Source organism: Bombus vosnesenskii, unplaced genomic scaffold (assembly GCF_011952255.1).
Source record: "Bombus vosnesenskii isolate JDL3184/JDL3185 unplaced genomic scaffold, Bvos_JDL3184-5_v1.1 scf7180000013314, whole genome shotgun sequence".
Taxonomy (NCBI): domain Eukaryota; kingdom Metazoa; phylum Arthropoda; class Insecta; order Hymenoptera; family Apidae; genus Bombus; species Bombus vosnesenskii.
In genome coordinates, this window is record NW_022882960.1 from 4,140,764 (window position 1) to 4,165,737 (window position 24,974).

At 34.3% G+C, this 24,974-nt stretch overlaps 1 protein-coding gene across 4 annotated transcripts in view; it reads left to right on the forward strand.

Annotated features, from left to right (window-relative positions):
- Positions 1-24,974, forward strand: part of LOC117235009 (class A basic helix-loop-helix protein 15-like) — a 288,550-nt gene that overhangs the window by 256,849 nt on the left and 6,727 nt on the right. For 2 of the 4 annotated variants that reach the window (XM_033496629.1, XM_033496628.1), the window contains exons 4-6: positions 16,262-16,420; positions 18,170-18,358; positions 19,932-20,068. In XM_033496629.1, coding sequence (XP_033352520.1) covers positions 16,292-16,420; positions 18,170-18,358; positions 19,932-20,068 — 455 coding nt within the window. In that variant the 5' untranslated portion in view covers positions 16,262-16,291. Of the gene's footprint in view, positions 1-2,418; positions 2,971-16,261; positions 16,421-18,169; positions 18,359-19,931; positions 20,069-24,974 lie in introns of all 4 variants that reach the window. The other 2 variants (XM_033496626.1, XM_033496627.1) reach the window with 2 other exon arrangements.

A 24,974-nucleotide genomic window follows, 5' to 3' on the forward strand; every position in this document is an offset into this window, starting at 1 on the left:
GTTATCTCCGAGCATCGTTCTTGAAAATCCAATGCATTATTTCTATCTTACAAACCTATCGAATTTTAATACTTTCGTTATATCGTTCGAGTTTCCACAGTTAGAGCATTTTGAGAAAAAGAGAAAGGAAGATTCTCAGGGATAAATTAGAACATAACACGATGTTATTTGTATTTAGGGTGAGAATGATAGTCGCCGATTTAAGAGGCTTAGAGAAAGAGGAAACGACTAGTAACGCGGCGAGAAGAGAAAATCACCTCTCGCGTTACATTGTTGAACTTGAATCTAACGTCAAACTCTAAATTCCCATTCGGCTCGTGTCGTCATCGTTAAATTCGATCGGAGCTGTTCTTTATTCGACGCGCGAAAGCTAGATTTCGTGGATGCGATACTACTCGCCGATCTTTTTCTAAATATAAACAAAAAGAACTGTACGAATATGCATAGAAACGATGTGAACAACATTTAGATCAGATTTCCGGTTTCACAGTGTTATCTAGAATACGAAGAATAAATTGAAATAATGAATTCGATGGTTCCAACTATCACACGATGTTAAAAGTTTTTTAAACGATCCACCGATATTCCAAAGGTGCGGCTCGATCACGCAACTATATAACTAAAAATGTTGAAACGTTCGTTCAGTTACACGATAATTCTACAGATGCCACAATAAGGATGAAAAAAAGCGAAAGGAAGCAATGATGGCAGGGAGAAAGGAGGAAAATCCCGCTAGTCGTACAACTCGTTTCTTTGCTCGTCTCCAACGGAGGTTCTTCTTCCATTCATAAATTCGAATCGACAATAACAACTCGCGGTGTTGTGTTGCTACGGTCGCGTATACGCGAAAACGTATTCCGTCGCGCGATATCGATTCACCACCTTATTTACGATCACTGAGAGAGAAATTAACCCTCTATAATTGCATAGTTGGTTATAGTTTTCCACGTTGATAAAAAAAAAAGTAAAAAGTTGCACGTAAATTATTTGATGGAAATACGAGAGTATAATAATAATAAAAGAAATATATATACAAATGTATGTGTAAAATAGAAGTAACATGATAACGTTTATATCAGATGTGAAAAAAAATTCCGTGCTTTTAGCTTTATGTTGTTTTACGATTTGTGTGTCTTTCGTTCTTAATCTTATCCTTGGTATAGAAACGACTAAATTAAAAATAACACAATGTATATGTATATTAGGCGTAGAAGAAAAATTCTGTACCTTTAATTTCATGTTCTTTTGTGAGCAAAATGTACTTTCCAATTCTTAAAAATTAAAATTATTTCTTATCTTCTGATTATTTCAATGTTTTCTTTTCCATTCTTTCGGTCGTTTTGACCCAGCTGTTTCTGCATCTCGAACCTTTTACGATCATTAGAACGCGATGTACGAAGGATTTGACGAGCAAAAGATTTTACTCAAAATCTTGTTTAAATAATCCCCGATATTGTTTCGTGTATGTTATATTATCTATCAGTATCATCGCCAACGAAGTATATCGTTCTTACAACTTCGATAGATAACTGCAGGAAGAACATACTCATAAATACACATTTTATCAGAGACAATTATATTTGCAATTATTTTTTTAATTATGTCAGAATTAGAATATTAAAGGATACGTTAAGGGAGGCACACGCCATAATATAAAACTAAATATAAGACTGAAGCACCGAATTTTTTTTGCATCTAATAGATACATAAATGAAGCGTATAACTTTCAACTCACATAACGTTAGAAAGCATTAACATTAGAACTATCAAACCAATCAACACGACTGCTATCGGATTTTTTCTTTTCGATAATATTAATATTTACTTTTACCAAGATAGAAACGTGATTTTATCGAATTTTTATTATCGATCAAAAACGCAGTGAATTTCAAAACTGCTTCTCCGTGAAAGACAGAAAATGCTACTCCTCTACTCTTCCCCTTTAGCCTTCCTGTATAACGTATTTAGGTACATATTAAAGACGATAGCTCTAACGTTAAAAGAAGGACGATAACATTCTGAGTTCTGAAAGATATTCTTTGATCCGTTGTTTTGCATGGCTGAAGCTCAAATTCGATAGCAGGCACGGCGCGCGTAAATTTCTTCTCACGACGACTGTTTGCATAAAAATATCTTGCCCGTGATCGTTACGCCGTCGAAAACTTTCAAACAAGAGAGAAATAAATCCCGTTTAAACGAGTTTGAACGTGGATTGCTAAATGTTGGCGATGCAAAATCGACCGAATCGAGAGAACGCGCAACAGGTCTCCCATCCGAACGAAAGAATTGTCAATTTTCTGTCGTTTCGTTCTCGCGGCTGCGAGATAAGCCGTGGAAGTCTTCTTTTCTTCCATCATAATACGCGATAATACGCGACTTTCACCTCGTCAGCCAATATAATTTCCACGTGTTGCGCAGATAGTGCCTTCCTCCGCTGGCAATCGAAGGTAATTTCATCGGATGCCCGAGAGATCCAGCTGGGAATCCCCGAAAGAAACTCGAAGCACGAGTTATTGATCAACTCTGGCCGCAAGCGACAGGCAGAAGAGGAGGAGAAGGATTCGTTGGACGGAGGAACCTGAATGACGGGATAAAACTTGTGTCGGTCGAAGCGAGAAGGAAAAGTGTCGTGTGTTAAAACAATTTGGAGCGAATAAGAAGCAAAGAGGAAATATTTTTTCGTGAAAGAAGAAAACGTAATTAAAAGGAAACGCAAGAATAATCGAGAATTTATATAAAGTGTCAATTGGAAAGTGTCGATTGTTCTGCGTGGAAATAGGAATATAATAGAATTGATATATTTAAGAAGATTAGCAAACGGGATAATAAACGGATTCTTCGAGTTCGTCGAAGGAGAAAGCATCGATTTTCATCGAATTCGAGTGTCGTAGAGAACGAGAGCTGGTTTCTTCCATGGACGCGCGTCGAAGATAATCGAACGCACCTCAGCCAGGACCGCCGACATCCAAGGTAAATATAGCACCTGTTTTCCCGTCTTTCTGTTTCACCTTTAATGCCCACGCGTTTCTTCTGATCGAGCAGAAATACCGGTGCGTGCGTGCATTCACCTACGTTTGCATAGCAATGCGCATTTTTGCATCGCGGCCGTGCGCGAGCGCCAGTGTCTCGGCGACGAGAGAAAAAAGAGAGAGAGAGAGAGAGACAGAACGAAGAAAGAGCGAAGAATCGAGTGAGAAAGAGAAAAAGGCAACGTGTGCATGCGTCAGGTTTTCTTTTTGCTCGCGTATAGCGAAATGTAAATGACGTATGTTGCCATGATACGACATTATTCCTTCGTTGACAACGAACGTAACGATTTCGTTACACGAGTCGATCGAACTCGCTTTCCATCCTACCGTTGTCGCCAAACATTTATACATACTTTTATTCTCGATTTGTCACGGCGTTACAATGAAATATAAAAGCAAGATTACGCGGTTTCTTGATAAGTTCGCCGTTCAATCGAAGGTTATCGTTCGTTTGGTAATTACTATCGGCGGCAGTTCGATCATTCATTAACCGCGTCTCGTAAAACCTTGCACGAGAATGTCCTCGGAACATTTTCTCTCTCCGTCTATCTCTCTCTCGCTCTCTCTCTCTCTCTCTTTCTCTTTCTCTTTCTTTCCCTCTGTGTTACTATCCGTTGGTTCTTTCTGAAATTAAGCGAGCCAGCGATCAAGCCAACGAGCGAACTTTCGTTTCACGAACGAAGCTGTGTTTACGGGAACGATTGCACGTTGCCCCGCTGTTTTCCGGTGTATCTGACGTTTCGAAAAATCGGCTCGCGTCGCCTTGCCGTGCCTGCAATCTGCTCGACTTTCTCCGCAGCGGAGCGGCTTAGATGAGCGACGGAATTTGTTACGCGGAGACTCGCGTTAGAAATTCAGAAAACGGGACACATTACTTATACAGGTACAGAATACGACGGCTCACGAAAGTACTTGAACGCTTGTAGAAATTTTTTACGAATATATTATGTGTGTCGTAGGGAACATTTTGAAATTTCATTAGCACTGTTATGAGAGTACACTATCACGATTACATTGGAAAAGTTCAACATAACATAGAAGTTACAGGATATATATACCAAGCGTTACAAGCTTATACAACGGCTACAAAAAATGTTTGCGCAACACTGTATTTACATAGCGATCATAGTTATCATACTTACTATTTTACTATTTTTATATTATTAGCTTGATAACGGAAAAGTGTTTCATTGAAAAATGGGAACACGTGCAAGTAATTCTTGTAGACACTGTACTTTGCAAAGATCATCGAGATATTTAAACGGACAATTACTAATTATATTAGTAAACTACGATATTTAGTGAGATTAATTATATGTTTGAAACTTCTATGTACGCTGTATATTAATTTTTTATTAATCTTACGTGTATGTTTGTGCCTTTTATATTCGTTTCCGGATTGATTTCAAATTCTATCAACATAATCACAATAGACGTGCTTCGTTATAGCGTTAATGAAATTTCAGAAACTTTCATATAACACGCGTGATACGTTGATTAAAATCTTCTATGTCACTGCGGATGTTTGTGTACTTGCGTGAGCCAGTGCATATTTTGAGTATATTCGTATGAAAAGTGGTTTCATATATTCGTATTCTTCTGCAAAATGATCTTTAGAACAGCGTAACAGGACTTTTGTAGGTAAAAAAAGAGAAACGTGGATGAAATGATATATATATATATATACTATAACTATAAAATAACATAAGATTTGGAATTATAAAATATCGTTAATAACGAAGTGCCATAATTCGTTTTCAATAAACACTTGGACGATGATCATTTCGTTTCGTGTATTGCGCACTCTGTTCATATAAAAATAATTCTATAACCAGGAGTTTCGTTGTTGAAGTACGGTTTTGGAATCCACAATTATTGGCAATTCTTCTCTTTGCTTGGTGACTAATATAGTATTTCTAAAGATGGCATACTGTCAATGTTAAACTTCTTGTATTATCCACATTGATAAGGAAATAGGTATGCTCAGATTAGAAAATATCTGGAGAACAAAATGGGTTATTCTTCCAACATAACTTATCGAATGTTTCCGTAAACATAACGCTGTTATTGTTAACTATATTATCATACGTTTAAAACCTAACACGAGATTCTCGAAATTTATATTTTATTTGTTCACGTATTTTCTTACATTAGTTCGATTTTATTTATATCTTATATAACGACAAAAAAATAATTATTGAAATATTATCTTCCTTTTCTTCGTCAATAAATATTTAACGAAATTAAATATTATTTATTATTTAATAAACTCAAGACTATTTATTATCCGACAGCTGATATATGTAGATAGAAAATTGCCACTGAATTCGAGTACTTTAATACGTACAATCATTAATTATCGATAAGCTTTCTTATTGCTCCATTTTAATGCCCTCGATTTCTTCTATTGCAAAACATCATATTATTATAATCACAATTAAAGAAGAATTAAAAAAATATCAAATCTACTTAATGTTCAAATGCTAGTCAGTGATAATACAAACAATAAGATTCCCATTGAATAAGGAAGTTTACATCGATTAACACACTTGTGAGAATTACTCCCTGTAAAGAATCCGAATATGCATTCTCGTGGAACATGATTTAATTAAATTGACACACGTCATTGGAAACTGTTTCCCCGCATTGTATTATCGCGAAAACAAGCAGAAGGTAAAAGGAAAGTTTTTTGTTTAGTAGCTTGTGTTATCGTTTTTATGTGGAATTGTTATCGTTATCGCAAAAACCCAACTGTTTGTACAAACAAGAGCAACTAAGTAGCACGTAAGAAAAGTCAAATAGGCTTTCGAAGTATAGTATCACTCGGATAGTATTTACTATCGATATTAGAACACGACCAACCCATTAAAACGTACACAGGAAACGACTTTTGGCTCAGATTAGTCCCCAGGGATTTGCATATAGAGGCTATTCCTTCGCGCCGGTTCGAGGTACCAAACGAGACGAGTGTACACTTGAAAAGAAAACGTTCGTATTTCAATACACGCTGTTAAACATCGTAATTTACTGTTTACTAAAATTCCATTTCGTTTGATCAAACACCGTGAGAGCTAAGTTTAAGTTGTTCAGTTTGAAAAATTATTTTTGAAAATTTCAATATAGCAAAGCTTTTATCAAAATCTATACAAGTTTATATTAGGTAATGTAAATTTATTTATTAAAATTTAGTTGAATTTTAATATCATGATGTATGAATTATTTTGAACATAAAAGAAATATAGCAATGAGAGTAACAAACTTATGCATGAACAATAGGAAGGAGTATGTGCAATTCACATGATTACAACAAATTACGAACGTAATTATATATATAAAATTCCTATTTTTGTTTATCAGACGAAATAGTTATTACATATTATTGTTACAACTACGTAACCACTCTAATGCTTAAACAATAGTTACCTGTCGATACAATTACTGATGTCGTCCTATTTACATTCTTCAATACACATCTGCACTTCTATTTTTATATGAGCAAACGTTTATCAACTCGTTTCTCCGAATATTTTATCTTTTAAGAAAAATTCTATTGTACAGTTTGTTACGAAATAATGACTAAGTATTTCAAGCTGAAATTGAAGGTGGAAGGTAGCACGGAGAAGATGATAAAATTTCAGTTATCTTCAGTTTTGAAATCATAGGGCATTTTAACTAAGGAGGACAAAATCTAGTAAGGTAGAGTTATTTTTAAGTCACCTAAGCTTCTACACCTTAACATTCGATCTTCAACTTTGCTCAGTATAATCAAACTTGCATGTGTATTATGAAACGCCGATATAATATGTTAACCTTTAACATATATTATCCTATCTATCTTATATACATATTAATCTTTAATATATCGTAAAAACGAAAGAAGATATCGTCTACTTTAAATATAGCGAGAAGAAGCATCAAAAGCCAGAAAATGACACGAATAACCCTACGATAAAGTTGAAGGTAAAAATAAATAACCTCCAGAAATAAAGTGACATACACACTGAATTGATAACTATAATACAATCGAGAATATTAATTTCAATTGAACGAGTTTTCCTTTACACGAACAAAAGTTATATTCTCGTAGAAATAAATATAAAAAAAAAAAATAATTATATATATATATATATTTGTCAGACTGTAAATATAAGTACAAGATATATTTCATTGTTTAGCACGCGATTAATGACGAGTTAAAATAGTCTGGCTTTTAAATGTAGATCGCTTAAAAGTGATTCATAACCGAATTTGTCGAATTACAACACGAATCACTCAGCTCGACTCAAATATCCTTCTGACCCAAATATAACCGCAGTCTCAATAGCGTCCGTTCTATCCGTTATATTAGTAACATTTCGTGTTTTAATAATTCCGCGGTCATCACACTTTCTCTTATCGTTTCACTCGGTTCCGTCACTCCGATTGAAGCGACACTCGTCGTTGCTCGGATTACTGATACCTCGTCGTGGCACGTGAACGTCATCGTCGAACAAATTTCCTACTTTAAAAAAATGATGGACACGCGTTAGTGTACTTCGTCGTTCTATATCTAAAAGCCACTAATTATGACAATAATTAACTGCAACGCGCTTTAGCAATATGTGTAGAGTAAGTCACGGACTCCGGCCGGTTTTAAAATACTTTCGTGTCGCCGAGTGTCATAATAATAACGAGAGTCTAGGCCCGTAGTCAGGAAACCGCGCGGCCTGATAATATCTTCCATCGTTCTGCTTCCTTAAAACCATTTGTCGAAATGCGACCAAGAGGAAGGAGGGCGTGCTTGAATTTCGACCGAAAGTTGAAATTCATTCCACGACCGTCGTCGACTCGTCCGCTTTCACGAACGATTTGCTTGCAGCGAATAAAATCTTCACGGCGATTCGTGGAATTTTGACGTCGTTAAAACGAGAATAAATGAATGGTTTTTTCGACGCGCCACGTCGTTCCGGTTGATTCGAGTACACGTTGAGAATTTTTGATGGGAACCCATTTAGGTCATTCGCTATGATTAAATTAGCGGAGAATAATAAATTGATACTATTATTGCCTTATCTGATAACTGATCTTATTACCTAGAATAACAAATTGATACTATAAGTATTATCTTATACAGTTTGTCGAGAAAGTAAGGAATTTTATAACTTGTTTATAATCTTCTTTAAATATAGTGAAAATTTTATTATTGAAGTCTTTTCTTGGAACATTATTGTTCTGTGTTGTAAGTTTGGAAGTTGTTGGTATAAGCGAGATATAATTGATAATTTTAAATTAAAAACTAGCGTGTAAAATTACATCTACTTGACGATTGGCTATTTTTTCGTTAACAACTGAATACCGCGATCGAACAGTATTCGGCGATTAAAAATGGAAGCTTGTTGGCTAAAATGGCATTCGATTCCAAAAATACTTCTTCCGTATTTCATTAAATGTACAAAATTCCGCAATTATTGCAGGCAAAATGGATTTTTCCGAAAGGGAAATAGTCAAATTTAAATTATTTTGGAAATTAAAAAGATATATAATAATTATAATTGTATAATTATATTAATTTAATAATATATTATTAGTCTACGATATAGCATATAATAATTTATATTTTTTGTAAACCTGTTGGAATTACAAATAAAATTTTATGCAAATATACTTACTGATTTATATTATTAATTCGACATATGAAAATGAAAACAGACGTTTCAAATTTAATATTCTTCTTTTCGGTAGACGTGTGCTCTTTAAATTCGTTTCACGCCAATAAAATGTAGTAAAATCTCTCACAAGAAAAAACTTATAGGTAGCTAAATATTCGCAGTGCAGCGAACAATGAAATAAAATGATGTTTATGAAGATAAAGGAATTCTAGAAGCAAGCGGATGTGACATTCTTTGGTTCGCTGTTCCGTGTGCTCTGTACACTTAATGGTTAACTCGTTGAGTGTGTCGTGTTTTTATCAGCGTGACGTTATCTTTGACGATATTGATCAAAGCTGAAAATAATCCATTTATTGAAAAAGTCCTTAACGCAGTGTTTCTGGATTGTCTCCAAATATATAATATTCGTTCATTTATTAAACGGAACCTTTATGTTTTCTTTATTAAACAATCCTTTTAGCTATCGTAATTTTCGTAAAAACGAAAATCTTACATTTTTCTGGCTGGAAAACTACTGGAGCAGAGATTAGAATGTGAAGAGCCGTATACCATAGAATGAAACTGTATTTCAAGAAAAGTTTTTTATAATCCAGCGAGATTCAGTTCTGCGTGAAATTATAATATTCGTTTTCGACGTATGGAATTTTTTCAAAAGAGAGTATTAAATATTTGGAAGAAGAACTTCGGTAACATTCCACGTGAATGAACTCACAAACCGGATCTTTGAGGTGAGAAAAACCACTATTATTTCCTGTCAGCGAAAATATATTTTTAGTGAAAAAAAAAAAAAAGAAAAAAACGTCATCCGATCGATAACATTGAATATCTAGCTAATTTTCTGACTATTTCTATTCCTTATTTTAAATAAATTCGAGTTCCTTCGACGATATTTTCATAAAATATTCGACTCGTCGAAACATTTGCGTTTTAGTAGCTGTTTCTTCAGGCGTGTCGTGTTCGGAACAGTTTCGCATTGTGAACATGGTGCTTTCTAAAATTCCACTTACGATGCTAAGAATTATCCAAATAACTGTGCACAGATATTGTCGAAACTACGTATTCAGAAACGTAATATATTATTAGAGATGCTATCCGATTCTAAAATATGTTGAGAATCTCAAGCAACGATTCAAAGATATTCAAGTTCAGAAATTCGTTCGATGTTATCTCCGCAGCATTACAAAATTCTATTGACAAATATCGTCTAGAAAATAATTGAAAGGTTTTATTTATACGCAAGAAAATGAAAATGCCAGATAATTGCAAGCTACTGTGTAACATTCCAAGAAACATTTCTCTTTCGATTAGTTTGTACACTACAGTTCAGAACTATCCTAATACTTATTTATTTTTTCGAAACTGTGTACTTTAATAATAAATAATAATTTAATAATGTATACGTATAAATATTTATATAATTATCAAAGAAATAATAATAAATAATTAATAATAAATATAAATCAAACTGCAATGAATATTATTCTTTGTAATCATAGTATGTAGCTGCATAGAACAGGATATTAAATTAAATTTGGACTTTCGAACGACAATATGAAACAATAGAACAGACGTTTGTAATTGATAAACTTTATAAAACTAGTTTGTCGCTGGATAGCTGAAGTATTAGATTGTCCGAAATGTTTCTTTCGTTTTATAAGGAAATAATAGACGCACAATATTTTCTGTTTTACATTAGTTCATTGAATTATGCACGAATATAGTAATAGAAATAGAACGAAATGGATCATACTTAATTCAATAAAATACTACAAAACCGAAATTGTTGTTCATCTATTATCACCTTATGAAACGAAAGAAACTTTTCGGACAACCTAATACTTGCTAAGAAATCTGTTGTTCTTAATTATTTATAGATATTTAGACGTAGTCATATACGATTCAATCGTACACAAGCAGAATAATATTTACAAACTGGATTTAAAAGTCGCAACCAAAGAAAAACAAAGGCATGTGACGTCGAGAATTCCCACTCCCAGGAAGTGAGGTAGGAACGATACTCTCGAAATCATTGCTAATCTCACATTGAAATTTTACGTTTCTACGCGGATATGATATCGTAATGTCTGCAATTTGTCGAGACGAGGCATCGCTATACGAACAAGTACGTTCCTCGAAGAGATTCGAAATAACGAGGCTTAAGTAAATACTATAGTACGCGAAAGAAATTTCGTTTTTAACTAGCTAACTTAATCATAACAATGAAATTAAAAATTAATAAAGACAAAGTTACCTTCGTCGATTTTATTTCGTGGAGATGCGAGAAGGATACAATTTATTCTTATCGGGAACGACACAGTGCATCAAACGGTAAATAAGCGAATAGATGAGTAAAAAATTATTACACCAAGATTATGGTAATCTGAACGAGTTCACTCGCCTTTCTAAGTTGAGAAATTAAAAGAATATCACACTGATATGATATACATACTTTGAGAGTTTGCTTGTCCGAAATTTACAAATCGCATTTAAAAGTTATCGAGAATCAAGTTAAAGATAACATTTTCTGTAATTAATCGTAGTTGACTAAGACTTGCAGAATCATTCACGACAATTTTTCCACGAACACAATTATAAAAATGAAACACAATCAGGTATTCATAATAATATTTAATACGTCTGTTTACGTTCCACTTTTATAATCGTATCCATAGAAATACGAATTTGCGTAAACATCTGCAATTTACTTTCTAGGAATATCCAATGCAGCATGCGAAACATCATCATCGAGGATTCTGACAGTCTTAGTCAACTTATGATTAATTATAGACAATCGTAAACTTACATACTCATAATGATATTTAATAGGTCTAACTTCGGATGTTTTATAACATTTGTGCATATAAAACCTACATATCTTTGCACATAAACATTTTTCATACATATACAAACATCTAGCCTATTAGTAAACACTCACCTACACGCAAGCAATGTTCCACGAAAAACTTCTATATGTATATACCACCTAGCTGATGTCCCATCATGTGCCATTAATTTTACGTGTTTTTAAAACGCTACACGACCGTATTATATCGCCGGCATACGAAACGTCGCAAAAAGGGGATCAAGTCCCACGAGTTTGCTGAATTTTCGAGCCAGTTTGAACCAGCCAGTTTCTTTTTCCCGACTTGTTTCGCCAATATACCGGCTACATATACAACACGGATAAATATCCCGACATGTTTCACCAATAATATATATACAAATGATTCCTGGTGTGCAGATAATAATGTGATCCGGTGCATTATATCGCTAATGAATAGACACACGTCCAACTCCGAAGGACTTGACACGCGGCGCGACTTAGATAACTCCGGTAACGTAACGTTCACACAACAGAGTCGTGTGTGTTCGGTGTAATGGTCCCACGTGATACACCGTGTCCCCGTCATTAATGAAGTCGCAGAATGTATTCGCATTGGGTGCCATTATACGCGAGCTTCGAGCATGTACTCGGCCGTGAGCAAGAATGCTTCTGTGAATGTCGTCAACAGAACCGCTGCGGTCTGAGGTCGATGACGGCGCAAAAAAAGAAAAGAAAAAAAACAGAGGGTAAGAAAAAAAGCGAAGAGAAGATAAAAAGTAACGACGACGAGAGAAGAGTAATCATTTTCTTTGACCGTAAAGAAATGACGTTTATAATGTCAATGGGAATATCGCAGAGGAATTTCTTTCTCTCTTTCTTTCGATTCGACCGAGCCGCAATTCATCCAACGCCGATGGTGTTCGACGAACAGAAGGATGTATTACCAATAGATTCGACGAAGATTAATATCGAAGGATGCTCGAAGGCATCTCGCGAATCGAGCCATCGAGTCAAGTTGATGTCTCAGTTGAAGTGCACGCTGAAGATCTTATTGTGACACTCGATAAAGCGTGTAAGACTCGCCGAGTTTAATTGCCTTTTTCGCGTGTAACGATGCTCGATGCTCGGTGGCTCTCTGCAAACGTGTTTTTAAACGAGGAATCTTGCATGTTCATTCGGAAATCGCTTCCAGACATTTCGATGGGAGATGATGACATCGTGTTAGACTTTTATTTGGTGTTGTAGTTTTCTATTATGTGTGACTTTCATAGTATTGTGAAATTATCTTGTACGGGATAATCGAGTGATATGTGTATATATAGAAAAAAAAGGATTCGAGACTGATTTACGAAATAGTAAATAATTTACGTTGGTTTATTATCGAGTCATTAATGTTGTATAGATTAATTCACGTTAATCTAGTTAAGAAATAGTTTCCTGTCTAATGAGTGGTATTTTTAAACCACTTGAGCAAACTTACGATATCGTTCGTGAGAGAGAATGTTTGAATTTGTAAAAAATAAAACTCTAGGATATCACGAAATTGTCATACTTTTAAAAAGAAAATTGTAAAGTTGAAATTTTCATGGGATTTTTCAAGAAATGGAACGACGAAATCCTTTCTAAATAAAATTTCAACCAGCCACAAGGTAATTTTCTTTCTGAATGACAGCTCTTTTCCTTTCCATCTTTCACACGGTTAACCTTTCTCGAGCAAGAATATTTCACTGAGAAAAAAGGATTCGCAATATTCCACTTCCTGGCTAGCTGGAATCCACGTTCTCTGTGTCAATATGTACGTAGCCTGTGCAATTATGCTTCTACACTAGATTCTATGGAAATAATAGGTGCCTTCTGCAAATTTTTATTGCACTGTACCAGTATGGAACGCTACACCAGCCAGTACATTAGAAACAATTACGATAACAGATTATAATGTGCAATGTATAATTATTTTCACATGATCGTAAGTAACTCGCTAACGTAACAACATCGACAGTCATGAATTTCGCCAGTATATTATTTCGTAACTTACTGCCGTAATTATTTATTAGCTCCGTTTATCCTATGTAAAACGTTTAAAAATTATCGTATGAAATGTTAAAACTCCGTTAGCGTTAACTCTGTTCAGTGTTAAATACGTAGTTGGGAATATTCAGAGAAGAGTATAAAAACGCAGAATTATTACGAGTCAGTTTCCCCAACGAGAAAATCGAACTGGCCAATCCAGAAGAAAGCATCAGTCGCAACAGGCTTTCTCTCCATATTTTCTTCACTGCTTTTTCTCTTCAAAGTAATACTCGAACTTAACAAACGTTAGAACTTGTCTATTTCTTCAATTCTATACATATATACACTAGGAATTTTAATTACGACTGTGTTTTGATAATACTTGTACAACGTTATGTCAGTTTCTATATATATCTACATATATTTTTCTTTTGGATTTTGTAAACTCGTCGTTTGTGTTCGATAAAATAATCATTCGCATGTATGTCGTACTATGTACAATATGCATTTATGCCAATGCACGATATTTTTAGTAAATTCTCATAATATATATATATATCTATTAAATACTAGAAAAACATAATGACATCAATGAATTTTAAATTTAATTTGTCGATCGTTCTTATCATAGTATAATTAGATATGACGTATTAATTAAATAATATAAACCCGATAATAACAGTCTATCGAAATACGTACATGTATATATATCGTACTAATAATAATAATAAAAATACCATTTGGAAACCATCTTTCCCGATTCAAGCACACAGAAAAAATAGAGAAGAATGAAAAATCAAACAACATTATGAACATCGAGAATAATAATTAAAAAATGGTAAAAATCGTGATTACATCATTTTCTTTTGTTGATAATTCCTCGACCTATAACTATCCATACGTCGCGCCGGGTCGTCGCGTTGATACACACAATTACTTAATCGCAGATCGTAGAGCACAGCGAACGACGTAATTGTGTGCGAAGAATTCTTGGCATTGAATCAAGCAGAGTCAGGGAAAACGGGATATCCCAGTTCGATTATCTCTCGGTTTGCGTGCACGTCTCTCGTGCGAGTGGTTCTTGATTGTCCTGAAATGTTTATACATACATCCGTTCAAATTATCGGGAGATTCCCCAGTTTGTTTATCTGTTTGCTATGGCAATCTTCCACTGTTTACATTTGTACTTCCCCATTGATCTCCTTCTAAAAGTTCGACATTGTAGACCTTTCAAATTTTTCTATGTAGTTTTCCATGCGTTTTCGATCGATCAAAAAGATAGACAGACAGTTTAGAATTTCGGTACGCTTGGAATTCGACGAATGCTTGATACCGAAATTAGAATTTCTCTTTAGAAACTGTTAATATACGCGCAATATCGTTGCACATTTACCGTGCTTGCCTTTAGTTGACACTACGGATCGGTGGCTATTGCAACAACGAATTATCGAAATTCTTACTGCGTACCTTTGTCTTCTCGTAACTTACAGGAATTCACAGTTAGCTTTACCCACTTCATAATTGATATCGAGTTAACACGGTTACGCGTCGAACTGTTAAACTACTTACGATGGTTTACGAAAATATTTGAACACTTATCGACGAAAATTTTTTAAGAATGTTACTATTACACGTGTTATATGAAACTGTCTGAAATTTTATTAGCACCGTAATGAAACAGTCTATGGTGATTATGTATATACGTAGATTGGTAAAATTTCACACCAGTCTGAAAATGTGTATAGAAGTTACAAATTGCTTACTGCAAACCTAAATAAATCAAAATACAAAAGACCTAATATACATTACTAAAAGTATAAATTACAATTCTAATTCCTGTGCATCTTCAAAGTTTCAAATATTACCAAATAAACCGTGATAATTATGTCTTATTATAACGCTAATGAAATTTCAAAATGTTTTATATAAATATCCAAATATTTTCGTGTCATACTGTGTAGAAAAAGGTTGAGATCCTGCTATCTGACGAATCGATTCTCCTGAAATCCGATGTAGCCCAACGAATATTTCTTAACCTTATAGAACACACCTTGAGGTTAAGAGGCCGCCTATGCTATATGTCACGTTATAAAGTATACATTCTTTTAACTATATCCTTTTTCCAAGATATTTTGGACTGTTGATATTAATAAAATAAATATATATACCCTTGAATCTTTACGATTATTTTCCACGTGAAAACTTATAGAATAATATTAAGCTAAAGAGGTAGGGGTAATAGACCTGTCGACGGGCCCAACGGTGCACTGATGTGATTTTTCTTCACGTGTGCACTGATGTGATTTTTGTCCACGTGTGCACCATAGGATTAATGACTAACAACAGTCGACTTGCTCAAACGCTTAGCCATTATACAGCAACATACACGAGAAGATCATTTATTGCTCTGTTAAACCGCTTATACGATTACATAGAAAAAAAGACAATGACCTGCTATAAGTCAAGAAGATGAATTGATTCACCTGAAATCCAATGTAGTCGAACGAATTTCTTAATGACTAACAACTGACGACTTACTTAGACACAGCAATTAGCAACGTAATTGCACGACAAAATTATCGATTCCTTTCGCGATACTTTCTACGAATACTACCGGAACACAATCGGAGAACCGGACGTCTGAAACTCTAGTGACGATGAATCGGTGAATATCAATGATGGAATTAGCGGTATTTAAATATTTTGAAACGTTAAACGGAGATTAATGTTAGATCCGTGTACGATTACAGGGGGTCCAAAGCGTAACTTTCCTCAGGATAATGCGAAGCCTGGAGAGGTTATCGGGTAGCGATCAAGACTGCGATCAGGAGATGTATATCGACCTAGACGACGCTTCCGTCGATTCGCTTACCGGAAAACGAAGTCGCCACCATGTCGTTGGCGCGGAGGTAAGGACTTTTCTTCTATTTTCGGTGTAATTAAGTCCGACGTGCTAGCGGAGGCACTTCGAGGCCGGATAAATTAAATTCTACTCAAACTAAAATAGCCTGTGTTACTCGTTTCTTTGCGCTTGGGCACTTCTTATGGCATTGTGCAGGAGTAAAAATGCGAGAATACGTGAAAAAGTTGTATGAATGTACACAACAAATTATACATGTACATTGATGATTAAAAACATCGGCATAAATCGTGTTTTCCAATATTTTTAAGTTTTTTCCAAGGTACTGTGCAAGAGTAAACATAAGGACACGATAAAATTCTGTGAAGAAAGCATAATGAATAAAAATTCTCACATGGTGTATATCATATTTTCTTGGTATGATTTGTTACAATATGAAATTTAATAATTTATACGGATTGATTTACCTTAATGTAGTTACAGCATCGATTGATAAAGTTTATCAAGTAAGTATCGAGTCTTTGAGGTTCGAGATTAATTACAAATTCAAGAACTTTACCTCGCTTATTATATGGAAAGTCATTCATAAAAATGAACAGATTTTTCGTCGACGACAGCAGGATAAGATGAATAATATACGAAGATAAATTGTCAATTATTAATATGTCTGTACCATTAAAACAATACATGCGTATATTATGCAGTTAAACTATGATCACTGCATACATGTGAGAGTTACGCGTGAAAGAAAATACAAAGATAAAGTTATCACGTACTGAGCTTTGTAAACGCTCTGAACAGGTTATTTTAGTTCTTGTAGAAGCATACAACATATACAGAGATAACAAGGAGGATATATTTAGAATAATATATATTCAAGTGAAATCTAAAATTGCAAATATTTCTCATTATCATCGATTAAGATTCGGTACGTACAACATAGTTTCTACAATTTCACAATAATTTTGTTTCCAAGAAGAGCCGTACAGGTGCAGCAATTTTGCGTTATCTTCTTTTGATTGATTAGAGATAACGTTTGTTGTAGTTCCAATTCAATTAACGTAGCTGATATACGGAAATAAGTACTCGTGTACTTATTCTTTATAAATAACGATAAGACAATTAACTTGTAAATGAAATATTGAAACGATACGTGGATTGCTATACTCGCAGGAAATATCACCAGTAAATGTATCTATCGATTGCCTTTTTTCGAAAAAAGGACTCCAAGCGAGAATCTAATTACGTATCATCGTAGTTTGTACAGAGAATATACGTGTAAGTGTAGCAGCAAATAAAATTATATTATAGATATCAGAGCAATCTTAATCTTATCTGTTACATTACGAGTAACTTGAATTTCCAGAGGATATTAGAATACGACTCGTTATATAATTCCGTGATTATATTGTACATAATGAAAGTACATCGATGAAATGCGAGGATCAATGCGAGAAGTTTCGCCTCTGATACGTCTTGGAAAAAAAAATGGAGAACACAGTTTCATTAATCGGCATTGTAATCAGCGTTTCTTACTAAAAGTAAACAGAGGTCACTTCAGAGGAATATTCCAAATAAAATTAATTTTTCTCTAACATCTTCTTCCATCGATCGATCGTACATGTAAATTCCATAAACCTTTCGTAAGTTTGCTTTCGTCGTTGGAATACTCATAGTCAATCCGGGGGAATTGTTCCCTGCTAATTTAGGAACAAGAAAGAGAAATAATTAGCGAAGTAATTAGAATAGTGGAAGGAGCGAACATAAGTTAATGAGTCTTTTCGAAACGATTAAAAAGGTGGGTGAGGAGAGTGACAGTAGTGGCAGCGAGAGGAGCCCGAAACAAGCGAAAAGAAGAAATCGCGGAGGACCACCGACGACGAGAAGACGAAAAAGTGGAATTTCTGCGCGGGAAAGGAACCTGAGGAGGCTCGAGAGCAACGAGAGAGAAAGAATGAGAATGCATTCCCTAAATGACGCTTTCGAGGTAATTTTCCACGCGTTACAAAATAGCTACGATTCGTGAGCAGCTTTTCACGACACACTTCAATCGTTCTAAAAAAAACAATAAATGTCCACGGTAAATTTACTCGTTTGAAAGTTAATCGTAGGAAATCTGAAAATCTGAATTTACACTAACTCACAAAGATAGATATATATTTGAATACTCGTTATCAAAATCTTTTACAATTATAGCGTAATCGTTGATTATGATGAAAATAATGTATTTATAATATATTATAAATATATATATATTTATTTATTTATTTTATTGTATATATATATATTTTGTGTCGATTCTAACGAATTGTTATATTCATGATATATTACAACGCACATAATACGTTCACAACAATGAGACGCTATATATTGAAAAGTACTCAAATTCAATTCAATCTTTGAATTCGTATCTTTTTATCTTGAAAAAAATTACACGTCAATTCGCGATATTATCAAACTACAAAATCTTCAACTTCTATTTCCAATATAATAAAGCACAGTTACTTAAGTCGATAGGAAATTTCATTTTTCAAACCACGTATTGAACGCGCTAACTTTATCCTTTCGAATACCTCGTTCCAATACGATCTTATTATTTCATATCCCCAAAGGCTTTTTCTTCCATGCTCCGCACAATACTCCGTTCAACGGAATAATAGAAGCGTAATATCTAGGAGATGTTGCCAGTCAGTGCCGGATCTGCCGTGAGCGTGGGCGATTCGTGTAGTACTTGAGATGTTATTTAAGGGCGGAGACGCGCGGTGGGGTGTGAAATAAGGGAATCCAGAGTTGTAAACTTCATATGGTAGCTCGTTGCATCGCCTTATGCAAAAGTCATCTTTCCGCAAAGAGGTCGAGGAGAAATAGACAGACAACGAGATATGGATATCGTAAGACATAGAAACTTGTAGACATGTACAGGGTGTTGAGAACATTTTGAATATTTATAATACGATTATAGATATGAAGAATATTGAACGAATGAAAAACGTTCATGTACAAAACTATCGTTTCAAATTATAAAGAATTTAGTTTTAGAGCCAGAAATATACCGATAGCTAAGGAAGGAATCGACTGACGAACCTTTCTCTCTATTTCACTCGCACTTCGCGTTTCTTGCTTTGATGACAGTTGGAATCCAATTATCATTTACTTCCTCAGAGTGAAAAACATGGACTATGAGTGAGATAGAGAAGAAAGTTCGTTAGCTGATTCATTAACCTGCGTGATAATTATTTAGTAATATACTTCTAACGTAAAATCGAATGGTAATTTGAAAAATAGGTTTGAAGCGACATTTTTGTACGTGAACTTACTTCATCGTCTAAAATCACAGCTTATCAAATGTCATTTATTTATTAACACCCTGTAAGAATAAAAAAATTCAAGGAACTTTTCTATGTTTAAATGGTTTCTATGGATAAATTCTTACTCGTGTCTTTATTTTATTAATCTTTTCTGAAATCTTCACTGCGATATAAATACGGCTTCTCTGGCATACACATCTTCAATTGTAATTGAAGTGTCGACTTTATCGGGAATAATGTTATCATTTTCAGCAACTACGCGAAGTGATACCACACGTAAAAATGGAAAGGAAACTCAGCAAAATAGAGACGCTTACGTTGGCCAAGAATTACATAATGGCCCTGACAAACGTCATATGTGAAATGCGTGGCGAGGAGCAACCGTATACGTAAGTAGTTTTATCAATTCGTACGCGAGTTCGTTTAAAAGGAATGTACGTAATAATAGAAAAAAAAGATAAAAATGAAAGCAGAAGGACAGAATCGCGATTATCGATAAAAGAAAATAAGACATCTCTGCGGCAAATCAATTACACTTGGTTAACTTCGAGACTATCGCGTGATTATGTTTTACCTGAGTGCTAATCCACGGTAAACGTAACCTGTTGATAAAGATAATGCCCGTAGAGATATTCAAATTTCGTATTTTAAAATGCCACTCGAAGCGTAATAACTTATTTTCTAGTTTCTAGTGTAACGACAGCTTGTGTGTCACGTTGGACACATTCTATACGTTAGAAAAAAAAGTAGAACAGTCGTTAAAATATTTCTCTTTGGTACTCTTCCTTTGTTATATCGTAAGAATTCTGTATTTTATATGTATGTACTTCATTTATATTTCAATTAATTATTAAATGGATTTTCGCGGTTCAAGTCGAAGGCATGGTTTTAATGCACACATTTCTTTTCCTTTTTTTTTCTTTTTTTATATGTTTTAACATCGCGTTAATTGCGTATAGTCAGTGAGGATAATAAAGATTGAAAATATTACGAGGATTAGATCTTGTTATGTTCTTTCAGAAGAAAGAAAACCTGTGGTCATCAAAGCAGTTGACACTTTTATTTAGAGTTTCCTTAATCTGGAATTTAAAACGAGACTCTCTGTATCTAGGGCAATTCGATAGGATGGGTTCAACGATAATTTCAAATATCACACGTTGGTGGGTGAGATTTGGAAATTCTTTAAATAATCGACTTTTGCAAGAGGCGTTTCGAATGTCGTGTACGTCGATGTAACCGAGTTAGAGTACAACGTCCGATTGCCATTAAACGGTCAAAGATGCACCGCTTTTTCTTTATTTTCACCGTTCTTTCAACGCCTCGATGCTTTCTCGTCCGTTGCACTCGCATACTTACATATTTCCAAATATCTTGCTCCTTTCCTGTTTATCATTCCATCCCACTAATCGAAGACTACGATATAATTTCAAATAGGGTTACAGCATTCTTCTTTTGAATCCATTTAACAAATTATTAGCAGATACGTCAAATCTTTTGTATCGATATAGTCTCGGCATTAACAAAGACACGATCAGTTTCTTCGTGACATTATTATACATATGGTTTTTCATTGAAATTTCCGTAGGAAGTTTTGATCGTATGCAGTAAGAATAAATTTTCTATTAAAAACTTACGAATAAATAATTAACGATACAGTTTAATATACATAAGTACCTATCCAGTAAATTGTAAGTAAAGTAAATAATTATAAATTATAAATAGTTATTCTGGGTAAATTAAACTTCCGTTGTATGCTCTCGATGAGTAATGAAACAGGAATTATTCTAGCGAAATTTAAATGGCTTAATTCCGTGTTACAAATACTCGAATCTGACATGGTCGTTTAATCGTTATCAAAAATAGGAAGACTGTATAAAGACAGAGATTAAAGTAAGAATTTTATACGGTTAAATTCGAACACGTGAAATACTCGTCAAAAATTCGAATCAGGTGAATTACTTTTCTTAACGCGTGTACGTTATGTATGAAATTCATTACATCATTTTATAAAGCGATAAAGATGCAGCCGAAAATATCGTTTCGAATATCAAAAGATATTCATAAATACGAAGATAAAGATCAAAATGAAGAACAATTATATTGCTACGATTTATAGTTCTACCATCAAAAATGAATCAATTAAGGTCAAATAAGATAATCATTAAGTAATCGATTAAAAATATTCATTTCGCTTATTTCGTTATAAAAATGACACAAACTTTCTGTCTTTCCAAGTGCATTCAGGAAATTCTGATTTCTCAACACGAATGAGGATTTTACAAACCTCTCTATCAGTTAATCTCCGAATTCCCCCGACCTTCTTTCATTGATTGTAAATATCCGTTGCCGTGACATTATCTTCTACTTGCAAAACGAACAGCGAGCAGTGGTTGTTAATTCCGATAGAAGCTGTACATACCAAGCAAATTAGTTACATGAACATTTATATTCCGATCGTACTGCGACTCGTTGCCACAAATTTCACATTTCACGGCGATTGCGCTCGCTGAACCCTAAATGGTGCAATCGAAATGTCTTCATTAACATCGGATTCGCGTTTTATCGAATTCGAACTTTCCGTATGTATATATATACAGGGTGGTTGGTAACTGGTGGTACAAGCGGAAAGGAAGTGATTCTACGCGAAAAAAGAAGTCGAAAATATAAAATAACAATTTTTTTAATTTCTTTTTTTTTAATTTTTTTAAAAATCTACAGTGAGATCCGTTATAACGAGACGTGATAAAGTGCACGCGTACCGAGCGAAAATTCAAAGTCGATTTTCTCGAAAACAAAGCCTCAAACGAAAAATTTGTATTCTATATTTTCGACTTCTTTTTTCGCGTAGAATCAGCCCCTTTCCGCTTGTACCACCAATTACCAACCACCCTGTATATATATAAATATATATATATATATTTGCTAGCCGACCACGTTCAAGATAAATAGAATATTATTCGTTATTATTTATTAACGTTAACATTCGCCGATATCGAATCGACATTCGAAAGCAAAGACAGCAATTTTATCGGCGACCTTTGCTTTATCCGCTGTCGGAATACTCGTCTTACTGGCATTATCTTTCCTTCTGCCACGAATAAACTAAACACCGATTAACGCTTTGCTTAATTTTTGACTTTGAAATTCTTCTCCGGCGAAATTTATCGATTTTGCAAATATACAAAAATCGAATGCTTCTCTGTTTTTTTTTCTGCTCTTCCTTTCCTCGGATGATCGATCGATGTTCCATCGACAATCTCAGGATTGCTCAGGACATTGTTCGATGCGATGACACAAAGATTTGTTCGATCGTTGGCGAAAAAGGAAAAAGAAAAAGCGAGAAAGATGCGAGGGAAAACACTTGGTCAACATCGAAATTATAAGATAACATTGTAAGATAACGGGCAAGATAGTGGCATCGTGTCAGCTTAATTGCATCATAGGCATCGAGGTTGTAATGCAGTGTCAGTAAATATTGGAAAATATCAAAAGTTGGTCGGTCGACATGTACAAACTTCGTTTCACAATTTTAAAAGATGACCGTTTAAAAGAAATTCGCCAATAAATATTTAGCGTGAAATCGAGAACGAGTTCGATTTTTTTAACATCCATAATTTACAGAGCCACCCCTCCCCCTCCTCTTGCCTCTGTCGCGTGTTCAATAAAAGAAGACATCTCTCGCAAGCATCGTACAATTCGTACCCAAATCCGGAATAATTAACGAAGAGAAATTCGAAAGTGTTTTCGGTAACCGCGTTAAATCACGACAACTCGATTTATCTCTCAGTCGTTGGAGTAGAGCCAACAGCCTGTCTTTGCCACAAAAACAGGCCTCATCAACGGTACATTGACTAAGAAAACAAAAGATAGTGACGCGATGCTGTTTCTTTCGTGCTTACGTTTTTTTTCTTTCTCGTGTGAGCGTCACAAGGCCAAGGTAATTAATTGCATTGTGATTCATTGCGTCTGAAAGCAGCGTCGTATCGTAACATGCAAATAACGTTAATAAACTATGAGATACGTTATATATGGTATATATAATGCTCGCAAATTAGGAATAGTAATTTAGTACGATTTAAACATAATTCGATTTAATGAAATTGTTCTATTCCGAGAGGAGAGATATCGTCACAATGCAAAGCTATCGAATCTTGTTCGTAATTCGTAAATTGTTGGAAATATCATCGAATTTTCGATTAGCGTTCTGTCTACTGAAAATGTTTTAAAATGCCCTTTAAGACGCTACAAGATCTATCGGACTGAGAGTAGTAAATACACGGAATAATACACCAGAAATAAAACGCATAATTATCTCTCGTCGTATTAAAGATATCCGAATAAGTACTTGAGATAAAAGTTAAATAACTTTGTAAAATGTTATTTCTTTTTTCGCTAGTATTTTATTTCAAAGCTTTTATTTCTGATTAAATCAACTATTTTTTATTGACTTTCCTTATTATTTATTTATTACTTTAGTACGTTATTATTTTCACTGTTTACCCTTTTTAACGAATAAAGGAAGTAAGTGTTAATAATTATCGTGAGATTTTTCTCTTACAAAAGTGAGAAGAAAAGTATAACTTTATTTCTAATAAAATATCGACGATAGTTTAGTTTATTTTTTAGTCTGAAAGAGATAGACCTTTCGAAAGCAAGCAAGAGCACTTTGTGCTTCGTTTAAACGTTGCTCTTAATATTTCCCTGTATCTCTTATAAAGAAAATAAAACACTTTAATATTTTGTTTCTGATAATTCACTCTGCGTATACGATATTCATTTTAGAGACTTCGAAAGACCATGAACTTTATATCTCAATCGATTGAACGCGAAAACTGCAAATATGTACATACACGAGACATTTAAACTAGCGAACGCGTTTAAATTGTTTCTCTGTAAAATAGAAAGTAAATTAGCTAGTACCACTAGCCACGCACTACTCGAAATATCAATAGGATCGCCCACTCGAATGTTTTGCATTTCACAGAGAACTATTCAGCTCTTTGGTCGTTAAAAAATATTGCTATATCGAATACACTACCGTCCATAAATACTTGAACAATTCCAAATTATTACAAAGATATAAAATACGCTTGAAATGGAACTCTTTAATATAATTTTGGCCTTTGATCTTATCTCGAGCAATCATATACAATTAGCAGATATCGATCGAAATAACAGTTAATAATAATTAATATAAACGAAAGAGCGATATAATTAAAGATTTATGAAAGTTGACGTATCAAATACATTTGTACGGTATTTGGGTCTTCGAACAATTGAAATATGTGTCTCGAA